Source organism: Crotalus tigris, unplaced genomic scaffold (genome assembly GCF_016545835.1).
Source record: "Crotalus tigris isolate CLP2741 ecotype Arizona unplaced genomic scaffold, ASM1654583v1 scf7180000018371.15429387391:27106975, whole genome shotgun sequence".
NCBI classification, from domain to species: domain Eukaryota; kingdom Metazoa; phylum Chordata; class Lepidosauria; order Squamata; family Viperidae; genus Crotalus; species Crotalus tigris.
In genome coordinates, this window is record NW_024096970.1 from 22163977 (window position 1) to 22187136 (window position 23160).

Below are 23160 nucleotides of genomic sequence, written 5' to 3' on the forward strand. Positions count from 1 at the left end.
TTTTTTAAAAGCATTGTTGATATAATGAATAGAAGGAATAATCTTGAGGACCAAGAAGAATTGCAACAAGACAATGGTCAGATAAAAGTAATCTGAATCTGGGACAGAATGTAATTTCAGAAAGCATCTCAGATATGATCCTCCCTAATTCACATGAAGAAAAAAAAAGAGGGAGGGGAAAAGCACATTCAGACTTGCAAGATTTTGTTGCCATAACCCTGTACTAAAACCCTAGTACTGTATTGGTTTGCATGTCTTTGATTCCCAAGTTGGTCTATCTTGGAGACCTTCATGAGAACTAGGGAAGATCATCTCTCAAATTACCATATATGCCGGCGTATAAGACGACTTCCGGAAGTGCTAAACTCAGCGCCAAAGATGGGGGTCGTCTTATATGCCGAGTCATCTTATATGCCGGAAATACTGGTAGTTTCTGGCGTATAAGACGACGTTCTAGGAATGCGGCTCGGCGACAAAGATGGGGGTCGTCTTATATGCCGAGTCGCCTAATACGCCGGCATATACGGTATATTTTTGCCCCAAACTCAGATTTCTTTTATCTGATCCTTGTCTTGATTACAGCTCTTCCTCTCCTCAAGGTTATTCTTTCTGCTGATTTCATATGGATAGTTATTATTTTGAGTGATTTGCCAAATATATAACTGTTCTGTTATGCACTGTTCATAGGAAATGCTAGGACTTACAAAAATCAATGTATCACAAGTTGGTCGTGGTCCTCAGGTACAACAGCCACCACCATCTAACAGGTATCAATTTTTATTTTAAAAAAGTGCACTCTAAATTGCTTTACACTAACTTCTGCTTTGTTATGTATCTCCATAATTTATTTTATCAGTGCTGAACCCTTATGAACCAGCATCAATCAATTTATTCATTTATTTTGGCTAAGAACCAAAAAGATCAGAGTGGTCTACTAATAAAACATTATATTATTTTGGTTTGGTCTATGTTGGTCTCTTCAATAATTTGGGTTATATCCATTGTTATCATGGTGACTATGAATTCCTGAATGGGCCCAGTTTCCATCCCATCTAGGAGCAGATTGAGTCTCCAACAACTATAAACCTTGGAGACTTTGCTGCCAATCTGCTGAAAGAATTTAGCAACCCAGATAGAAATTTTGCTGTGGAGCAGGGAGACTGGTATAGCAATTATTCCCTAGAGCCCAGCTTCAACCAGAGTGTTTCACACCTGTTTATCTGTGGAAAAGGGTTGCTGAAAGTGTTTGAAGTCTCATGGATGACCAACTGCCATTTTAACCCACGGCACCCCACCTGGGCTTTTGGCTGGTGCCAAACCTGACACCTAGGTGGTAATATCATTGAGAGGGGAATCCCTCCCTTCCAAACCATCCAGGTCTTGGTTATACATGCTAGGTCAGCTGCTTCATCCACAATCTTATGGTGGATGTGCATGATCTTACTGCATGCCAACTTGATGTTGAGTTACAGCAGACAGAGCTGAAGACCTCAATGACCCCATGATGTGGACTCAAGGATGACTACTAATACATGGAAGGCAAGACACATCTTAATCACAGACTTCATCATTCTTGCAAGCAGCCCATCCTTAGCTTCTCTCCATATTTTCCTCTTTTAAAGTATATAGTAATATAGAACAACTTTTTAAAAGAACATGCTGGTAAGATTTTAAGTGTGTTTGAGTAGACATTGCATATGCTGTTTCTGTAGATTGAACAGCTTTCAGCAGGTGTCTTCTTCCAAATGATCAGCATGTTAAATAAAAACAAAATAAATACAGATTGAGAATTTTATCCAGTCATGAGTTATAATTTTGTTCATTTGTATAATAGATTACAGTTTTACAAGCTTGATAACTGCAGAATGAATGTTAAATCATGTTTGAGAAATTGAAATTATAGAACAGTATATTAGTATATTCATATTTTCCAAAATGAAATCCAAAATATTTTTTTTGTTAGAACTGCTCTCATTGGCATTATTCTCTCATTGGCATTATTCTTTTCTTTTCCTTTGACTTGTTGCTCATTGTCAAAACATTCTTTAGAACAAATTTTGGGTGGGAGACAGATGTAGTTAAATGGGAAGAGCTCATAGGATGGGTTTTTTCTTGTGTGAGGCTGGATTTCCCCTCCCAGTTGAAAAAATAAAATTTTAAATGGTTTCCCTGAGAGCAAAACTGTTTTTATTCTTTCTAGATTCTTACAACCAGTACAGAAAATAGACATGAATCTCACAGATCTCTTGGGTGAACTGCAACGAGATCCTTGGCCTGTTCCACAGGGGAAAAGACCTTTGCGATCTTCTGGAGTGGCTCTTTCCATAGCTGTAGGACTGCTAGAGGTAACAAGTTATCTCTGATATAGGAGAATAATTAAGTTAATGTGGGTTTGATTTAAATTAGAAAGATAACTATTTTTTAAAGATGGTAAATAATTTTCTGAAACACTTTATCACAGGTATTAAATTTACTAAAATTTGAGCAATAATTATTTTTTCAACTCTAGATATCTAATTTGGACAGTGAGAGGGACAGCAAATTTAATACATAATTAAATAAATAATTGATACTGCAGTTTCTTTTAGAACATGAATAAACAGTTCTAAATATCAATGGAATGGCTTCAGGAAGCTCATTTGTTTCTTGACTTGTATTTATTATCCTGTAGTGTACTTTCCCTAATACTGGTGCTCACATAATGATGTTTATTGGTGGACCGGCTACCCAGGGGCCTGGGATGGTTGTGGGAGATGAACTTAAGCTCCCTATAAGATCTTGGCATGACATTGAAAAAGATAATGCCAAATATGTTAAAAAAGGTACTAAGGTAAGAGACTCTATAAATGTTACTTTCCATTAATGTTATCTAAGAAGTGTGTTTGATACATTCCAAAATGACTTGGTCTTTAGATTATACATATTTTCCAGAATTAAAAAAGTCTTTAAATGTTTACAGTCTTTCTAAAAATATTCTTGAGAAACATTCTAATAGTTATAGGGTTCAGATGGTTTACTAAAAAAATACCGATGGACAGTATATCAATTTAAATTAAAATATGTTTCAAGAGCTGTGTTTGTATAAACATGCTTAATAGATACAATTTTGAATATTTTGTTGACATTTTTGTTTATCTTACATAATCGGGGAAAGAAATACAATAAGTCAATACTATAAAAATATACTGAGAAGGATTAAAAGGGTGTACAGCATTTAATCTTCATCTTTTTGTCATAGAGTTGAATACCTTGTGTTAACATATGGCTATAGAAACTCAAGTAATTGGAATAAATTATATTTTTGTATAGCATTTTGAAGCTCTTGCAAATCGTGCTGCTACAACAGGTCATGTTATTGACATCTATGCTTGTGCATTGGATCAGACGGGTCTTTTGGAGATGAAATGTTGTGCTAACTACACAGGGTAGGTAATATATGAAAGTATATATGTAGGAATAATATAATTTACTGAAGAAATATTATTTCAATAAACTGTTAAAGAAAATCATTCACATGCCAACTGGACTTGCATCTATGAGCATATGTAGTTAGCATACAAGCCAAAACTTTTGATGCTTCTGAATAGATTCATAAATATGTTTTTTTTTCATATATCGTAAAATATGTGTATCATTTAATTCTAGAGCCCTATTAGGTTAAAATGCCTGTGCTCACATTGCTAAATAGGACCCATGGATAACGCTTGACTTACGACCAAAATTGGGACCGTCCACCCATCTCTTCCTCTCAGTCAGTGCTTTGGGCGAGCATTTAATTTTGATCACATGACCGCAGGGGTGCTGCGACAACTGTCCATTTGTTTAGCGCCTTCATAGCTTTGAATGGTCACTGAATGAATGGTTGTAAGTTCAGTGCTCTCGGCAGCTGTTCTTCAAATGAATCCTGCTTGGTGAATTTTATTTCTTCACTAGACAACCCCTTGGGCCAATCTTTTGAGCACCAGGGACCGGTTCCGTGGAGAGATTTTTTTCTGCAGACTGGAGGGGGCATGGTTTCATGTACTGCCTGCATCCCGCGGATGGGGCTTTGCTTGTTTGTGCGGCCCAGTTTCAGGCATGCCGCGGCCCAGTGCCGGTCCACGGACCAGGGGTTGGGGACCCCTGCCTTGGGCCATTGCTTCAGAGATGCTTCCTTATCAGATTCCTCAGTGCCTTTAACAACAGTAGAGCTTCTAATATTTTTTAAAAATTCTTAAAAGTTCAGGGAGGTACAGTATTCAGAGATGTATTTGCCTTGAAAGTCCATGTTGAACTGTACAGCAACATCAGGAGTTCACCATAGGAAATGTTTTATGACATTTTGTAGTATGTCATAATGCTTTATGATAATTCTATATTATGAACAGTTTTAATTTTTTTTTTTGTCAAATTTCAATTTCATGGAAGTCATGGGTCATAGATTTTGAATGCATTTTGTAATGTAGCTATTCTGTAACTTGAGACACCTTGCTCAAAATTAGTTACCCTATGATGCACTGTTTCACCCATTTAAAGGTTATGGGAATCAGAGTTTTTATAGTATATAGATTACGTATGTTCTTGAATAAATTGTATATTAAAAATCAGTTTACATAAAGTAAAGTGACAGATGCCACATCATTTGTTTATGTCTGATGACCACTTTTAAACATTACATTCACAAATATGAAAAAATTGTAAAGAAATATAAAAGGGTAGAGGTTTTTCCAGATGCAGATATGTGCAGTTGTGGTAGGAGACCAGGTTTTGAAAGCAATAAATGACAATGTAACTGTTCTTTAGGACTATCCATCTCTGTGTCTTACTTTTTTTTTGTCTTCATTTAGCGGTTACATGGTAATGGGAGACTCTTTCAATACATCTTTGTTCAAACAAACATTTCAGCGGGTGTTCACAAAAGATGCACAAGGGCAATTCAAAATGGGATTCGGAGGTACCTTAGAAATCAAGGTAAGGAATGACATTTACTATAAAAAAAGAAGGTTCTGGTGTTCTTATCTTGTAAAATCTTACTGTGCACTCAGAGCTAAACAGACTTTTGTGGAAAGGGAGTATTCTAGCAGTAACATTCAGCTTCAATTTTTAATCCTTGGATTGAAGTACTTTATTTCACTGTGAAAATAAACTGTTTAAATTGAACAGCTTCTTTTCAGAATGAAGTAAAACACTGACTGATGTCCTTGGGTTAAAGACGCAAAGTAAATGTCCTTGGCTTAAAGATGCAAAGTAAACTTTTAACTGTGCAGGTGTAATACTGCATTCATTGTTTGGCTAAACTCTATTAATTTTATTTCTTACTAGCCCACAAAATAAATTGCTAAATATATTTTATGTTCCTGTGCAGTTACAGCAAACTCTCTAGTGCATGGGAATATAATCATACATAGGATATTTAGATTACATTCACATGATGTACTGAATATTTAATAGAAACGTTTCTCGCTGTGAGCATTTTTTCCCCGTCTGCCATTTCAACAGTTGAGCAGCAGCATATGAAATCAAAGTACTATTATATGGTTACCCATATTTTGCTGGAGTAATGAAATGCTGCTTGAGAAATAAAATAATATTGAAAAGAGGCAATAGATTTAGTAGTAAATGCAGATTTTTCATACCGAGGGCTAAGTCTAAGTTCTGGATTCCCAGTTTAAAAATATCTCATCCTGGTGAGCCAGTACCACTGAGAATTCTATAACAACTGGCCTCTATGCATCAGTAGTTATGATTTGATATAATGCTGAATTTGTAAATTAGAAGGCTTCAAAGGACAATAGAAATACTCTAATTCAGATTCCTCCTCCTAGAGATCATCCAACCTCTGTAACCTATCACTCCTCTAAAGGAAAATAAATATTTTAAATTTAAAGAAAACTGAGTCATTTGATATAATATGAGAAAGTTGTGCATAAACACCCAAAAAACTTTAATGCAAAATATATAGTTTTGAGAAAGAAACATGACCATTTGTTTAGCAAAATCATAGATGCTATTTTTCAGAGATTGACTGGTTCTGTTCCAAATTTATTCTAGATAGAACAGTTACTTAGTTTCACTTTTACAGGGTATGGTAAAATTACTAAAGTGAATTTTAATCCACTTTTTTATATTATTCTCTTTTACTTTGAAATCTATATAGACTTCAAGAGAAATAAAGGTATCTGGAGCAATTGGACCCTGTATATCTCTCAATTCAAAGAGCCCTTGTGTATCAGAAAATGTAAGTTATCTAAAATGAAAATCAGGTATCATAAATCCACACCGTTGCTCTTTTTAACATACGAAATACAATAGAAATTTTATACTTTGTTAAATATCCTAAATAATTATTTTGTTACTTAGATACATGATTGATTATATGCCATCAAGTCAGTGTCAGTTTTTAGTGACCACATAGATTTTCTCCTGAAGGAACTCTTCCCAATCTGGTCCTTCATCTCTTCCAATGATGCAGTCACTGCCATAGTAACTGAGTCCACCTTACTACTGGTCCTCTTTTCTTTACACTTTTCCCAGCATTAAAGATTTCTCCAAGGGTATCTTGGTCTTCACATAATGTGTCTGAATTAAGATAATTTGAACTGGCATTTGTATCTCGAGCAAGAATGCTGTGTTTATTTTGTTTGATGGTTCATTTTTTTTCATTTTCTTGGCTATTCATAGTATTCTAAGAAGTCGTCTCCAACATCAAAGTTTCAAAATATCAATACTCTTTCTATGCTGCTTCTTCAAAGTCCAGTTTTCGCTTCTATAGTGTTATAGAACATGACATCTCAATATCTTTTCTTTCATTGCTACTCTAGTAAGTGCTGGTCTCTGACATATTTCTTGATTGCTGGTTACTTTACTGTTGCTAATTGATCCTAAAAGGTAGAAGCTATCCAGCATTTCAATATTTACACTGCCAATTCTAAGGCTGGTTGCTTTTGCCATTAGGTTGGTCTTTAATCTTATTCCCACTGCTTTCATTACTAGTCCTTGGGGATCATTTGCATTTTCAATTATCAGAGTAGTGTCATCAGAATAGCACAGGCTATTGATTTTCCTCCTTTCATTTTAAAAACACTGATATCTTCTTCCAAACAAGCTTCCCCCAATATGTATTCCACATGTAGGAAGAATATGACAGTTTGGGGAACTAGTTCTGGCCTAGAAATCAGGAAATTGTGAGTTTTAGGCATCTCTTAGTCATGAAAGCCAGGTAGGTGTCTTTTGAGTCAATCATTCCCTCAGCCCAACTCACCTCGCAGGATTGCTGTTGAGGATAAATAAAAGGCAGGAAGTATTAGGTGTGTTCATAGTCATATACAGTATATCTAAAACTAGCAGGATAAATATATAACAATAATAGAATGCACAGTCTTGTTTCACTCTTTTGCCATCCTGCAGCCAATCTGTTTCGCCAAGTTCTGTCTGTACAGTATTGTGGCTTCCTAACCTGTGGATAGGATTTTTGCATGAGGACAATGAGATGTTCTGGAAAAGCCTTTTAATTGTCTGCATAAAATTTTCCTTTCCTTTTTCTTGTGGTAACTTCCATATCCTCAAAATCTCCTCAGAAATGGTGGAAAGCTCCAATCTTCTAGAGCAAATTCTGAGGTACCTAGGGAGCTATGGGTAAAAAGAAAACAAATGGTCTGCCCATGTGACTTTGGATTCCATCTACTATTATTTTGATCTACTGTCATCTAGTGTAATTTTTAATATATACTTTTAAAACAAAAATTTGACTTGTCTTAAATTTTAGGCAACAATAGCAATAGCACTTAGACTTATATACTGCTTCACATTGCTCTGCGGCTCTCTCTAAGCAGTTTATAGAGTCAGCATATTGCCCCCAACAATCTGGGTCCTCGTTTTACTGACCTTGGAAGGATGGAAGGCTGAGTCAACCTTGAACCGGTGAGAATCAAACTGCTGGTAGTCAGCAGAATTAGCCTGCAATACAGCATCCCAACAACTGCACCATCATGACTCCTAATTTCAAAAATGGATATTTTTTAAATTGCATTCTGCTTTCTCTTTCTTAACATTCAGAGTCATTGGGAGTTGGTTGGTGTATACACCATCATTATTCACTAGATTCTTTTTTTATAGATTAGCCTGAGTGGCATCTAAAGGTGTGATTGAAATTTTCTCTTTTCTTCTCCTGGCCTCCCTGTGTCCTCCAAATCCACCGTAGAGGATTATGGAATCCTCTGGACCAGATTTGGTGGACAAATAGTGGAAGGCAAGAAGAGAAATACTGGTGAAACATTGAATTTATTCTTTGATTAAGGATTCATGTACACTGCATCATGAAATATAACTGCAGGAATTAGTCCAGGCAATTATCAGGAATCAAAACTGACTCCAAGGTGCACACACAAACACAGACTTCATTTCATATCACACATATATTACATTAGCAACATTCTTATGAAGCTGTTAGAGGTAAGGTAGATAAAGTCTGGGTTCATTTACTTTACCCCTTATGCTGTCTTTCTAGTTACTATCACTGAAATAGCTGTTGTATAACTGTTCAGGGCATTTGTAACTTCATTATTACAGAACTTACTATTTTGTTTATTTTTTCTGTCTGCACAAGGAACACCTTGCTAAGTATTAGCATAGATACTCTGTTGTTTTCTCTTTGGCCATAAGGTGGCATTTTGTTGCTTCCATTTTAAGATATTCCATCAGGCATCTGAAGTAGGCTTTAGTCTCTCAAAATGTTTTTTAAATATAGAATGAGTTAAGTCTTTGAAAACTTTTATTCTTTTTGGATAGGGCATTATTAGAGTTCTAGAAATAATGATTCTGTGGATTTTGCTTGAAGGGAAACATGCACTAGATATGGAATCTTTAGGGAGGAAACTAAAAAAATAATAATCTTTTATTTGCTTTTTATTTTTTCCTTCTGAATGATTAATTAGTAGTTGTTGCTGATTTGTATTATCTAGGGTATCATGAAAAAGTCTCATAAGGTGGCTGTATCAAAGAAGAGGTGTTCTAATGTAATACATCTAAAATCACTTAAGTTTTACTAGTATGTAGCAGATTGTATTATTACTACAAATTCATTTGCGATCTCCTTACAGGAAATAGGAACAGGGGGTACTTGTCAATGGAAGATTTGTGGACTTAATCCCACTACAACTTTAGCTTTGTATTTTGAGGTGGTTAATCAGGTAAGAGAAAAGTAGCTGAATATCCTTTATTGAGAATAACAGGGTTGTAAAAAGGGAATTATTGTAGTTTTACAATTATGTGTTTCTACAAGGATATTGTTACTATTTTTTATGAAAATAGACTAATGTCTAGCCTTGATTGGCTTTGGGTAATATTATTTAAATATGGATATTAATGAAAATGAAATCTAGCAAAATTTTATTTTAAAAAATATATTTTATTGATTTTTTTTAATGTAATCACCTTAATATTTGGTAAATAAAATCAAGCAAAGCTACCATGTGGACTATAGAATTATAGAAACTAATTGTTAATTGATTTTTTAAAAATATAAACCCTAGCAAAATTTTAGAGAAGGTGGCCTGTAGTAATCTATGTGCTGAGTTTCTAAAATACATCTTTCAGTGCTTTTTAAAAAATGTTGCTTTACTGAAAATTATTTTTAAAAGAAACATCACTAGAAACACTAAGTAATTATGCTATGTGGTATATGACTAACTAAACTTAGTTCCCTAATATTTGCATCTTCAAATAAGGCTGGTCAAACTGGCAATTATTATATAACAGTTTGCAAAGAAGAAGAGCAGCAGTTACTTTGTTTTCTGCCTTGATCCTATTCTGCTACTTCCATCAATTATAGTTTCCTATTTGTAAAATATATTTTAGAAATAATAGATTAAAGTTATTTTAATCAGATCAGAATCACAACATAAAATTAGACTGTGAAGAAAATGTGGATAAAATTGCTTTGTTTGACCATCAAAGATGAAGAAAAGCAAATTCTATGTTTGTTCTTCATTTGAATTGTGCCAATTTGATGAGATAAATAAATAAATAAATATTGTAAAAACTCCTGTTTGATAAATAATAGGAAACAGGAAGGTCCCATTTTATCTTACCTGTGCCATAAATTCAATAGATGTGTGCAGACAAATCAACATCAACAGTCCCAGCACCTCCATATATAATATGAGAAAAATAGTATTATTTATCTTAACCTGTTACAATTACAGTATAGCACTTAGATATTTTTCTATGTTAAGAATTGTTAACTTGTCCAATTTAATATAAAGCAGGCTGTATTCTCAGTGTTGATTAAAAACCATTTTTGTTTTGAGAAATCTGTGTGTATTTCAAAGTTACTCTGGTTTTAGATATATTTAGATATATATCTAAATATATATAGATAGATATATTAGATATATTGTAGCTAAAGATGATTAAAATTTACTGATTTGTTAATTTAGCTAGCTTTTGGCAGATAATTTTTGGAATGGGTTGGGTAATACAGTTATCTTAAGTTCCTTTCTCAGTGTCTTTGTGATTCTCTCTACCTTTCCACTTGTCAAAACAGCACAATGCTCCAATTCCTCAAGGTGGACGGGGTGCAATTCAGTTTGTGACTCAATATCAACATTCAAGCGGACAAAAGCGTATTAGAGTAACCACTATTGCCAGAAAGTAAGCATTAATTTTTGATATAGCATTCCAGATATCTGAATGATATGTACATTAGTTAATAGTATTCAATGGGGAAATGATGCTTTGATAGACAAGTTGAAACCTTGCATCTAGGTCAGACATGTCAAACACAAGGCCCGCAGGCCGAATACAGCCCGCTAAGGGCCCAAATTTGGCCCCTGGAGCTGTTCACAGAAATGGCAAGGAACCAGCCCCTGCTGCCCCAGCCCTGGCCCAACCCAATCCGGCTGGGCGGTCTCCCAGCGCACGCACAGGAAATGGTGAGCACTCGGAGGCTGGTGGTGCGCAGGAGCAGCTGCAGCTCATTTGCCTCACCCTGCCCCACCCGGCCTCACCCCACCCCTCCCAGCCTCGCCCGTCACACTTTCACTGGGATTGGTAAGGCATTCAAAATGTTTTAGAAACTGTTTCCTTTCAAGGGTGAGGCCTTTTCAGAGATGTTTATCCTGAGCTTACACTTAGGAAGAGTTATTGTTCTATATTTGTTTCTCAACTGTTTGTTTTCATTATTGTAGATAGAAAAGAACAAGGAGGGGATTACAACGAGAGAGAGGGAGGGTCTGAGGGAAGTGCTGTCTTAGCATTTGGCCACCAGCAGCCCTGCTGCCCTTTTGCCATCCCCTTGTCTCCTCATCTTGATCTCTCCTGGTGGTCTCCCATCCTATTGCTGAGGATACTTTAGTTACAAAGCCAGGTTTCCTCATATGGAGAGAGAGTGGGCCTCCCTCTGACCCACATACTTTGCCCTCCCACACATATCATGGCCAAGGAGAGCAAGAACAGCAGCAGCAGCTTTGCGGAGGAGATAAGTGCAGCAGAACGCCCACTTGGGATAGCAGGGCTGGGCTAGGCTCTGGGGTCCCAGTGCCCTGGGAGCTCGAGGACCAGGCTGGATCCCCCCAGCCCTGCTCAGAGCACACAGGTACCCCCCAACACAAGCGATGTTGAGCTGACCACGCCCACCCTGACCACGCCCACCTGGCCCCCTGAGGTGAACCACAACCCTGATGTGGCCCTCAGTGAAATTGAGTTTGACACCCCTGATCTAGGTTGCAATATTAAACCAAATTTATACGCTTGAGAAGTTAGTTTTTTTTATAAAGCAGAGTTTGTTGGGGGGAGAGAGAGAGTGAGCGCAAACACATTGTAAAACAGTTGTTCAGAATTCATTTTGAATCAGACATGTATACAATTCTGTTGAAGTACAAATTGATTAGCAAAAGACAAATCCACAAGATTGGGACATACAAGCTCTCTGTATAGAATTATACAAATTAGAATGTTCATATGATTGTAACACCAAAACATTTGCTTAGATAGTGAGATTAATGAGCTAGCATTTAACTATGAGATAATCAGGTAGGACTACAAAGCAGTAATAGTTTTATAAAGACAGTATTTGATGAATATAATTTCCTTCTAGAGAGTTCTTGTTATGGTTTTTATCAAAGTATACCTCATTCCTCTTAAGTCTATTCCTGGAATCTTTTTCTAGTTTATCAGCATTCTTTCACTTTGCAAATGGTTTGTGGTTTTGCTGTTTATTTTTCTCTGGAAAAGTATATTTGGAGAGGGGTATAAATATTTATCTACCCTAATGCCATATTTTCTCCTTCAATATACATTTGTGGATTGTTTTTAATTATAAAAGAGTAGAATTCAAATTTCATAAAACAAATATAAGTGTTTCTGCTGAAATTGTAATGCTTGATAACATTATTTAAAATAGCAACATTCTGCTTGCAGTACAGATCTAATATGCATTTGGAATCATGCCAAACTACCCATGTGAATTAGGAAGGGCTTTCCCTACATTGGATTCTAATTTGACTTATTTTGGTGGGTAATACTTAGAATTATCAATATTTATCATGTAATAGACGTAAATAATAAATACTGGCTATTATGTAGAAAGTGAAGTTGGATAAGGAATTAAAAAACCTGAATTACTTTTTTTGTGCAAAAAATATACTTTAGGATAAAAGTCATGAGTTTTGCTGGGACAGGTTTTGTTGCTAGTACAGTATGCAGTAATCCACATCAGGTACTACTTTCTTCTGGGAAGTATTAATTGCTGGTTGTTCTGCGAAGAATGCTCTGCTATATTGTTAAAAATGAATATGAAGAAAAGTTCAAATTTGTTCAAGGCACAAAATTATAAAATGCTCTTTCTGCTGCTATTTGGCTAAAGTTGTGATAAAATAGTTGTTGTTTTTCATTTCGCAGCTGGGCAGATGCTCAGACACAAATTCAAAACATTGCAGCTTCTTTTGACCAGGAAGCAGCTGCTATCCTTATGGCAAGATTAGCAGTCTACAGAGCTGAGACTGAAGAAGGACCTGATGTGCTTAGGTGGTTGGATAGACAGCTTATCAGATTGGTAAGGCATTCAAAATGTTTTAGAAACTGTTTCCTTTCAAGGGTGAGGCCTCTTCAGAGATGTTTATCCTGAGCTTACACTTAGGAAGAGTTATTGTTCTATATTTGTTTCTCAACTGTTTGTTTTCATTATTGTAGATAGAAAAGAACAATTAAGAGTCTATGTTTAAATATAGGCACCATGGCAGTGATCTTGTATGATTAATTATTGTTAACTACTTCAAAAATCTCTGTAGAAATCAGAGAATTAGTAGAGCTTCTTTTGGGCAGAGTAACAATTCAGAAAGCCTTTCTGAATATTAATGGATAATAAAAGTTTTTAGCCCACTTTTAGTTGATTAAACAATTCCTGTAATAGGAGTTTTCAGAGGTAAATATTGAGCTGGATCCAGATCTTCTGTAAGCAGAGGTTGGCTGCAGACACAGAGCATTTCTGCTCCTGAATAATTGGCTAGGAGGTAGTTTTTATTATTCCTTTGTTACCCATAATCTATTTTAGGGCATGGAACCCCTTTAGAACACTATAGAACACTAATGGAGAATTAGCAAAAATCACTTCCCTCCTTTTCTTTGATTGCTGAATCAGAGATTTCTGCCTAGAGCTTTTCTTGGGCTATGGACAGAGTGGTTTCTTTGAATTCAATCTATTGAGATTAGGCTAGTGTATATGCTAATAATGCTAATAATATTTAATGATATGTAAAGAGCAGTGTTTTGTTATTGTTAATCCTTTGCTCATTTGTATTTAAGCATGAAATAGTTCTCAAATAGTAAAATATCTTTTTAAGAACAAGTAGGTTCTGCACATACTAACAATCCAATTTAATATGCTATTTATAAAATAGCAGTTGCATTAACAATGACTTTAAATAGCTTTTGTGAGTCCAGTGGATTATGAACCTAGTAAAGAAGTAGGTATTTTTTGTTCTAGCTCATGTCCAAAGTGAGGCTCTCATTTTGGTCACTTGCCAGCAGAAAAATTCCCACACTATGAAGCAGCTTCTGAATTGGATCTTCTGAATATTCTGACTGCCACCTGCAATACTCTTTCCTAAAGTTGTGCTTTTTAATTTCTTTTAGAACTGATCATGTTCCTCTATTAGGTCTGATGCAAATCCAGTGCTTTAAAAATACTAAAACCATAGTTGGAAATAATAAACACCTGAAAATCTGCTCACTGGATGATGAAAAATATTAGGAAAATTGACACTTGGTTTTTAACCTGACATATTTTGTATAATGACATGTTAATGTAAGAAATATTTATTTGAAGGTGATTGCTACTTGTATAATTTTTATATTAACAGAGTTTCTCTCCAAATATGTAAGTTGTCATAGTTTTTTTCAATTGCTGCATCATTCAAGTAACATTTTATTGTCTGGAAATCATAGTTGTGAACATAACTGAGAGCAAAAAAGTAGCGTAAAAATAGAGAAACTATTTAGAAATATTCCTAACTATTAAAGTTGATGGAACTTTTGTCAGTAATATTAATGGATACAGAATGACTCAAGCCTTAATACTTTTCTGAAATCTGGTTTTCAGACTTTTAGAGGAAAATATAGTACATATTATTTTACAACATAATAATATTAAAAATGCCATACTGAACACATTGACTTTGTTTTTAAATTTCCCAGTGCCAGAAATTTGGAGAATATCATAAAGATGACCCAAATTCCTTCAGATTTTCAGAAACTTTCTCCCTTTACCCACAGGTGAGTAAGAATAAAGCATGATTAAAGTCTGACAAAAAACATGTGAACGCAGAGTAGTGTATCTTATGACAGATTAGGAGTGAAATGCAATAGATAAAGTGGAAAATTATTGTAACCTATATCTTGGAGATTTTGAGGCAAGCAACTCAGTTAATGGAAGTGGAAGTACCTGTCTCTAGGTTTCTGTAAAAACGTTAGAGATGAGAAAGGCAAGGATTTAAAAAAATTGATAGAGGCAACCATGAGCAGTTCTGGAAGGGGCAAAACAGTAGGTTGCTTTCAGCTTTATGACATTTCAGTAAAATTGGGTGCTGCATATTTTATGCATGACTTTTTTTTTGGTAATGGGATTTAAACCTCTGTGGAGAGGTTGCAGTTATTATAATAGAAATCGGAGTCTTAGCAATCAGACTGGAAAAGCAAAACTGTTTTATTCTCTTAAAGCAGGGGTGTCAAACTGCCGGCCGGTTGTATCATACAGAGACCATGCCCACCCCAGTTCCAGCAATGCAAAAAAAGTCGCGAGTTTGACACCCATGTCCTAAAGAATATTACTTGCAACTTTTCAAGATTAAATTGATTGTATGATATTTTTGGAAACTGCTTGATTTCATCATGAACTAAAAGATTCATTAAGTTTAAAAGTTTGAGTATAAGATCTATATATTCAGAAGTATTATATGCATCAATCTATACTGTAACTGTTTCAAGAGGGGAATCCAAAAATATTTCTCATTCAGATAATACAGTATTAGTGTGCTGATCTGAATTTGATGCACAATTAGCTTAAACATTTGCTATAATAGAGTTAAGTTGGACTTGTTTTCTTTTGTAGTTTATGTTCCATTTAAGAAGATCTCCTTTCTTACAAGTTTTCAATAACAGTCCCGATGAAAGTTCTTATTATCGTCATCACTTCATGCGTCAAGATCTGACTCAGTCACTTATAATGATTCAACCAATTCTTTATGCCTATTCTTTTAATGGACCTCCAGAGGTATAGCACATAAATATTACTTTAATATAAAGTAATATAAATATTACTTTATTTCTTAACTAATTGGCACAAAACTGTCTTTGAAGCTTTTTGATGGTTTCGAGCATATTTAATGAATTGTGTTTTCTCTTTATATTAGCCTGTTCTTTTAGACAGCAGCAGTATTCTGCCTGATCGCATACTTCTCATGGACACTTTTTTCCAAATTCTTATTTATCATGGCGAGGTAAGAAGAAATCATTTTTGTTTTCATTACAAAAGTCTTTGAGTAGTAATTATAGCCAATATTTGCTATTATTGAAATGGTACTCAGTCTCTGAGAAAATTTACCATATAGTCTGGGGAAAATGTAGATCTGAAATCAGCAATGGGCAGGTTCAGAGCCAGAAGTGATCTTTACAGAAGTGATCATTATCACTTTTTTGTCTTTTCTTTTCCCTGCTATTTCTCTATTCACCTCTGTGTAGAAGGGACAGATAGACACATATGCTGTACACTGTAACACATTCCATAAATGGTTACATATAAAGATTCTTTTTTTGTCATTACTTTTTCCTTTCTTTGCACTTTTATCTTGGTTTTTGTCTGATTCTTTTTTTTTACTTTTTTTTTACCTTTTACTTTTAATGTTAATTTTTATTCATTTTTAAATTTAATAAAAATCATATTAAAAAGAGATTTTGACAACTGATAAAAAGTGCTATCTAGTATAGTTAGTAAAAATCTACTACTAGTAAGTTATATATTTTTTAAAGTTTTGATCAATTTGAATTAACACATGGCATGCATGGAACTAAGTAGGCACATGGCATGCATGGAACTTAGTAAGTAATTTATGACATAAGTGTATTAAAGATACATGAATATTAAACAATTGTTGAGTTGCTATTAATAAAGATTGCAATACTAAAATTAATCAATAGATAATCTATTGTGGTATTATCCTCAGTGTACTCTTTCAGTGTTTGTATTTGATTTGTAGTTGTTATTTACTTGTTTTAATCCTGTTGCCCAAGTCCCTTTGTAACTGAGGCAGTATATGAATAATTGAATAATAATAATAATAATAATAATAATAGTAGTAGTAGTAGTAGTAGTAATAATAATAGCAAAAACAATTTTAATTGATTTACCTTGATCTAGTAATCTCACTATTAAATGATTTATATTAAATTTTCACTAAGCAGTTAATGTTGAATAATTGTCTCTAGACTATAGCTCAGTGGCGCAAATCAGGCTATCAGGATATGCCAGAATATGAAAACTTTCGTCATTTGCTCCAAGCTCCATTTGATGATGCACAAGAAATTCTTCATTCAAGATTTCCAATGCCACGATACATTGATACTGAACATGGGGGTAGTCAAGTAAGTTACTTTGATTTCTACTTGGGGGATTATCTGATAAATAAAAACCAGATTGTTTTGGTAGAGTTCTTTGGTAAGCTTTATTTCATATAATTAAAGGGAGCATGATTCAGTATGTATTATCCTGCATGTTGAGCTTGGGAGGGGCATTCTTTCGTATAATCAAAACATACAAACAATAGCCTTATTCCCAGTTGGGAACCACTTATAGAACACCCAATAGATACTTTAATTTCTGTCATGCTTTCTCCAGTGCAGTATTGGAATGATGTGAAACCTTTAATGTATTGAATTAGCACATTGTTGCTCAAAGATGTGCTATTTGGTTGTTAAAGAAAAACATCATTGTTTGGGGGTGTGCAGCTCTTTTGATATACATTAGTACTTAAGAGTAGTATATTTATATACATGATAGGTAGAAAACTGTTAATACTAGTATGCATTGATCTTGTTTTTTGATGTATAAGGAATTATGTAGATGAGGGCACAATGTAGCAAAAGACTCACAGATTGTCACAAAGTCTCATACAAATGCAAATGCTATGAAAAATGACCTTGCTATAGGAATCTGATAGGTGTACATGATGTGATTGAAACAATTTTAACTGTTATTTAATAAAATAATGTTTTTCTTTATTTCTTTCAAGGCCCGTTTTCTACTTTCTAAAGTAAATCCATCTCAAACACATAATAATATGTATGCTTGGGGACAGGTGAGTCTTAGCATGATTAATCAAACTGCATAGATTAACTAAAATTATATTATTTCCTGTAATAACTTTCTGAGCATCTTCTTCAAATTAAGGACTAAAGGTAGATACTAAGATGGAGTAGTAAATTAATTACTTATTAAATTAAGAAATTATTAGTTTTTTCTAGAATCACATACATTTTTGATAGAAAGTCTTCTCTGAGACTTTTTAAATAGGGCAGATCTTCAAAGTCCTTAAGGAAGTGTACATTTTTAAAAACCTGCTTTTTCCCATCATTTTAAGAATTTGATAAAACGATATTGCATATATGTACTGAAAAATAGATCAATAATTTTATTGTACTATAGATTATTATTCTAGTAGATACAGAGGGTCAAAAACCTGACTCACTTTTTTAGAAGACAGATTTGTGAAATGAAAGTACAACATGCTCATGAACTAAACTGCAAAGCAAATGTGAGATCTGAATCCAAGATACACAGCATCTGTTTTCAAGTAATTTTCTATTCTTACATGTATTTTGCAAAAGGCAAACCTTTATATTTTGAGACAATTATTTTGATGGGGAAACTAAATATGAAGTGTAAAGCATAACACCAGAAACTTCTAGTAACAGATGTCTGTACCACAGCACAAAAGATGTCCATTCATTGATGGCAAACTGATTAAGTTTAAAGGAATGGAACCCTGAGGCTAGGACACATTCTTAGAAATAAGGATGTTGCTGTAACTCAATGTTTGTTTTGCATGATGCTCGCCTCACAATATTTTTAAATCTATAAAAAATGACCAGGAGGGCAGCATTCCTGACAGGTCCACGTGTTTGAAGGAAGAGTAGTTGCACATAGGCAACCCAACTGGGGACTCCCATTTTTCACAGCTTCTTTTGATTCCTTATAATAAATTTATGTGACACAAAAGGCTTTCTTATTTATGAGGAAAATGTATATAGCTGCCCATCAACTAAAAGGAACACTGAGTGGTGAACAGAATAAAAATACATTACATTAAAAACCACAATTTAAAACAATAAACCGGTTAAAGTCCGAGTAAAACTTACATCCATTCACCTGGCTCCTATGCCTGGGGGGAAAAGCCAGATACGTACTGCTTTTCTGAAGGCCAACAAGGCCAGGACTGTCTGAATCTCTGGGGGGAGGCTACCGTATATCATAAGGCAGGCACCCTGACAGAGAAGGCTGCTAACATCTTCCATTCTGCAATAGGAATCTGGAGCACCAATTCTTACAGATGATGTCAGTCTGCAAGTCTTCATGGATCATTTGAAGAAACTAGCTGTATCAAGTGCTGCTTGAAAAAACGTGGAATTTCAGACACACTGACAAGTTGAAACATTTTCACTTTATTCTTTGTATGTAATTGTAAAACTGAATGCCCAAGCTGCCTAACTACATCTTACAACAATGTAATTTTCAAGAGAGATTGTTTATTATCAAAGGCCTAAGAACAAACATAGTTTTAAAAAAATAAATGAAATAGAGAGAAATTGAGAGAAGACTTTTAGGTTGCCTTAATCCATTGATACTAGCTTTTTAAAAATATTCTAATGGTGGAAAGTATTCTGGTTTGCACTGCAAAAATATGGCATAATCATGCTTATTCCTTTTCACTAGCAGAACAAAGAAATTGATAAAATATTACAAATCCAACTTGGTAATATCTGAAAATATTTATTTTCTCTGTTTAGCTATACATGGATGTTTTAGTAGTTTTGTTTTTCATTGTTTGGTAGATAAATTGTTTCTAAATGAAGAAACCAAGCAAACAGAATGAAAAAAAAATGTTATCCAGTTGTTATCCAGATCTTACATTTTGATAGTCTTCTAGTGTTCTGTATCAATCTTGCTACAATTATTCAAATACTATAAAACTGAGTGGGTTCAAGAAATGAAAATTAATATCCAAATGTCTTTGCAGGAGAATACAGAAATTGTACTATAAATAAAAAACATTGTTATCTGTTTCCCAAATATACTTTTTTGTTATAATCATGTAACAGTATAAATTTGTGTGGTTTTGTGCTATGATCTCTGTTTTGCTATTAAATTATATAGGTAGCAATTCTTTTCAAAACAGTATTATACACTACACGCCATGATTACTACAAATCTGATAATATTTAACTCTGTTTTTTTAGAAAATCTATATTTACACACATATACATATCTTTAATAAAATTTTTCTGTTTGAATACAGATTGGCTTGTTGAAACTATTTCTATACTTGAAAAATGACTTGATAAAGGAACAAAGATCTTTTTAAATATAGATACCCAGACATATCCTGTGGCCTTGCAAGCTATATTGTAATGCATGAGTTCCTTGGCCCTCAAAAGAACTTGAGCCTAAGGAGGAGTTTGACAATACATTTCAAGAGACAATCTCCTTAGCAACCTGGACTTAAGCATCCTTCATTTCAACTCTAGCACAGCGGTTCTCAACCTGTGGGTCGCAACCCCTTTGGGGGCTGAACGGCCCTTTCACAGGGGTCGCCTAAGATCATCGGAAAACACATATTTCCGATGGTCTTAGGAACCGATTGGCGCGCTTGAGCCCGATTTTTGAAACACACTCAAATAAAGGTGGTGACGTTACAAAAGCTAAGGCGGTGGGGGCGGGAGAGGAAGAGTCAGCGAGCCCCAGCCAGCGAGTAAGCCGAGCCAGCCAGTCAGGCTGAAAAGAAAGGGGGGGGCTCCCGAACCCCAACTTTTTCCCCCTCCCTTCCTTTCCTTTGCAACTTGCAAAGGAAAGGTACCCCCAGATTGAAGCCCAGGAAAGCTGGAGAGCTTTGCAGGGGGTCCTGATTCCCCTTTACTCCACCACCAGCACCGCTGCCAGACCAGCCAACTGCTGGGGAGAATTTCCCTTCCCCCCCCTTCTCCCTCTTTTTTTAGTGCAATAAAAAAAAGTCCTAGTCTGTTTTTTTTTTTCCTTTTCTTTCCCTCTTCTCGGCTTTTTAAAAATAGCAGCCGGGGGATCCTCAAGCCAAGAGTCATTGCTGGGGCATTTTTTTTTTTAAAAAAAAGTCCTTCCCAGGTGGGGAATCTTTCTGCACTTCTTCGGCTTTTCTGAGCCGGGGAGGGGAGAGCTGATTGGACGGGGGCCTAGGAAGAAGGGAAAGACCCACCGGAGAGGTTCGCCTGCTTTTCTGCTCAAGCAGCCGGCAAGGAAAAAGCCCCGGAGGGTCGGGTGTCTGGGTTTTTCAATCGCTTATTAAATATGCAATGGCTTGGCCGTTTAATAGTTTGCTCAAACTTTTTAACCTCCCGGATTTATCACCTTCAAATATCAACGAATAAATGGCATATTAAAAAAAAGAAGTAAATCACAGGAAGAGCCCATTTAGGAACGCGAGAGAAATAATATTCAAGAGGAGAAGATCGGGTGAATTTGATGCCCCCTAACAGAAGGTGGGGGAGAAAAGTTGGAGAGCGGCTTGTTTTATTTGCTCAAAATGCTTTTCAAAGGCTCCAATATGCAAAAGAGGGGAGGGGGGTTGTCAAAAGAAGGCAGCATATCCAGACTTCTGCCAGATTCAGACTGTGTGATCCCCTCGTTTTTTCCAGTCCAGCTTCTCCCCGCCTTACTTTTTCTGCAGAGAAAAACCAAGCCTACTTATTTTAGAAATTAGTTTCTGTCCATCAGGAAGAGAATGTAAAATGAGAAAAAGATCTCACGAGTTTCAGGAAAAAACCTTTGGAGAGGTCTGAGAGTTTAAGATTGGGAGGCTTTTGTTGAAATTCCCTCTCCACTCCCCCCAGCCAAATCTATCCCACCTGGAGACCTATACTTAAGGCAGAATATCCTTGAGGATTCCCTGGTAAAAACTGTCTTTCACATTAACCCAGTTGGTCTCCCTCCGGGACAGGATCCTGCTGACTCTATTTGTGTTATTTGCTAAAGTTATTGGCCATCATTTTAGGCTTCGGGTTTTTTTTTCTTTTGCAGGGAGGGGATTAGATGCCATGCAAAGCCAGCCCTCTCCCTTGCTTTAATTTACTGCTGGATGCATTAAACCAGTGGTTCTCAACCTGTGGGTTGGCTTTTTATGCATACTGTCGCAAAATGTAGCAATGTAGTTTACTGTTGTTATGTTAAGACTGTTACCCATGCTACACCATGCTTCAAGACAAAATTTCATTTATTTGTAATTAGAAATAAATATTTCACAATATATAATTACATATTGTTTTTGTGATTAATCACTATGCTTTAATTCTGTTCAATTTGTAACAATGAAAATATATCCTGCATATCAGATATCTACATTATGATTCATAATAGTAGCAAAATTACAGTTATGAAGTAGCAATGAAAATAATTTTATGGTTGGGGGTTACCACAACATGAGGAACTGTATTAAAGGGTCGCGGCATTAGGAAGGTTGAAAGAGGGCATTTGTAGTTTGATTGTGAAAGGACAAGTTTGCTTGACAGTTCCTCATTTTAGTTGATCCTATAAGAACTGTTATTTGAGATGAATACTTGTGGGTTTTTTTTTCCAGAATGTAAGGGTGCAGGCCCAAGCTATGCTTTTTACCTTGTTAAAAAGTAGGGTAAAATGTTTCAAATATTAGATGAAGCAAACTGTGCTTCATTCTTATAGGTTGAAGTTAATAAGTGAACATCAATACTCAAGTTAATGTATTGTCAGGTCTTTAAATGAGGGTAAAAAGAGTCTTAGTAAATCAGCCAAAAATTCTGTCTAGCTGAGCATTCGTTTTTCCCATCTATGTGAAGTCCATAAAAACTTGAGAATGAATGCATGGATCTTAGGAACAACTTCTGTGATTCCAATATCACAAAAAGGAAACTCATTTTTACTGATTTAACTACCACAATTTCTTGATTACTTTATGCCAGTTTAGGATGTGAGATTACTTTTTTTTAGTTTAGTTTTCACATAATTTAAACCAAGTTTTATTTTAAAGGTAGTTTGTTTGAATGAATTCCACCTATTTTATTGAAATCCCCAACTGGACTTTCTTGTGAATTGTTTATGGAAACAATTTACACTTTTGCAGTTGGGTTATGAATATTGGCATATTTTATTTATGGTTTGTATCTGAATCCAGAATCCTCTCCTGTTCCTGGTTTTCTGTCCCCAACACACCTTTTGCTAATTCACAGATATATACAGTAAAGTTTATCCACAAAACATAGGCAAAAAAGCCCCTTATCTAACATAAAATACTACGAATATGCATGCAAATTTGTGATTCTTTGGTTAGGATCTTTGAGATGTCATCAGTAACAACAATTGATAGCAATCATACTAAACCCACAATCATTTTGCTGATATAGATGGGTACCGTA

At 35.1% G+C, this 23160-nt stretch overlaps 1 protein-coding gene across 2 annotated transcripts in view; it reads left to right on the forward strand.

Moving 5' to 3' along the window:
- SEC23A (SEC23 homolog A, COPII coat complex component) overlaps positions 1-20041 on the forward strand; it is a 34260-nt gene extending 14219 nt beyond the window's left edge. For both annotated transcript variants that reach the window (XM_039351791.1, XM_039351792.1), the window contains 15 exons: positions 688-767; positions 2201-2345; positions 2672-2830; positions 3310-3425; positions 4827-4950; positions 6137-6217; positions 9078-9167; positions 10523-10629; positions 12877-13030; positions 14671-14748; positions 15584-15745; positions 15885-15971; positions 16957-17112; positions 17760-17825; positions 19052-20041. In XM_039351791.1, coding sequence (XP_039207725.1) covers positions 688-767; positions 2201-2345; positions 2672-2830; positions 3310-3425; positions 4827-4950; positions 6137-6217; positions 9078-9167; positions 10523-10629; positions 12877-13030; positions 14671-14748; positions 15584-15745; positions 15885-15971; positions 16957-17112; positions 17760-17825; positions 19052-19141 — 1695 coding nt within the window. In that variant the 3' untranslated portion in view covers positions 19142-20041. The remainder of the gene's footprint in view (positions 1-687; positions 768-2200; positions 2346-2671; positions 2831-3309; positions 3426-4826; positions 4951-6136; positions 6218-9077; positions 9168-10522; positions 10630-12876; positions 13031-14670; positions 14749-15583; positions 15746-15884; positions 15972-16956; positions 17113-17759; positions 17826-19051) is intronic.
- Positions 20042-23160: the final 3119 nt, after the last annotated feature.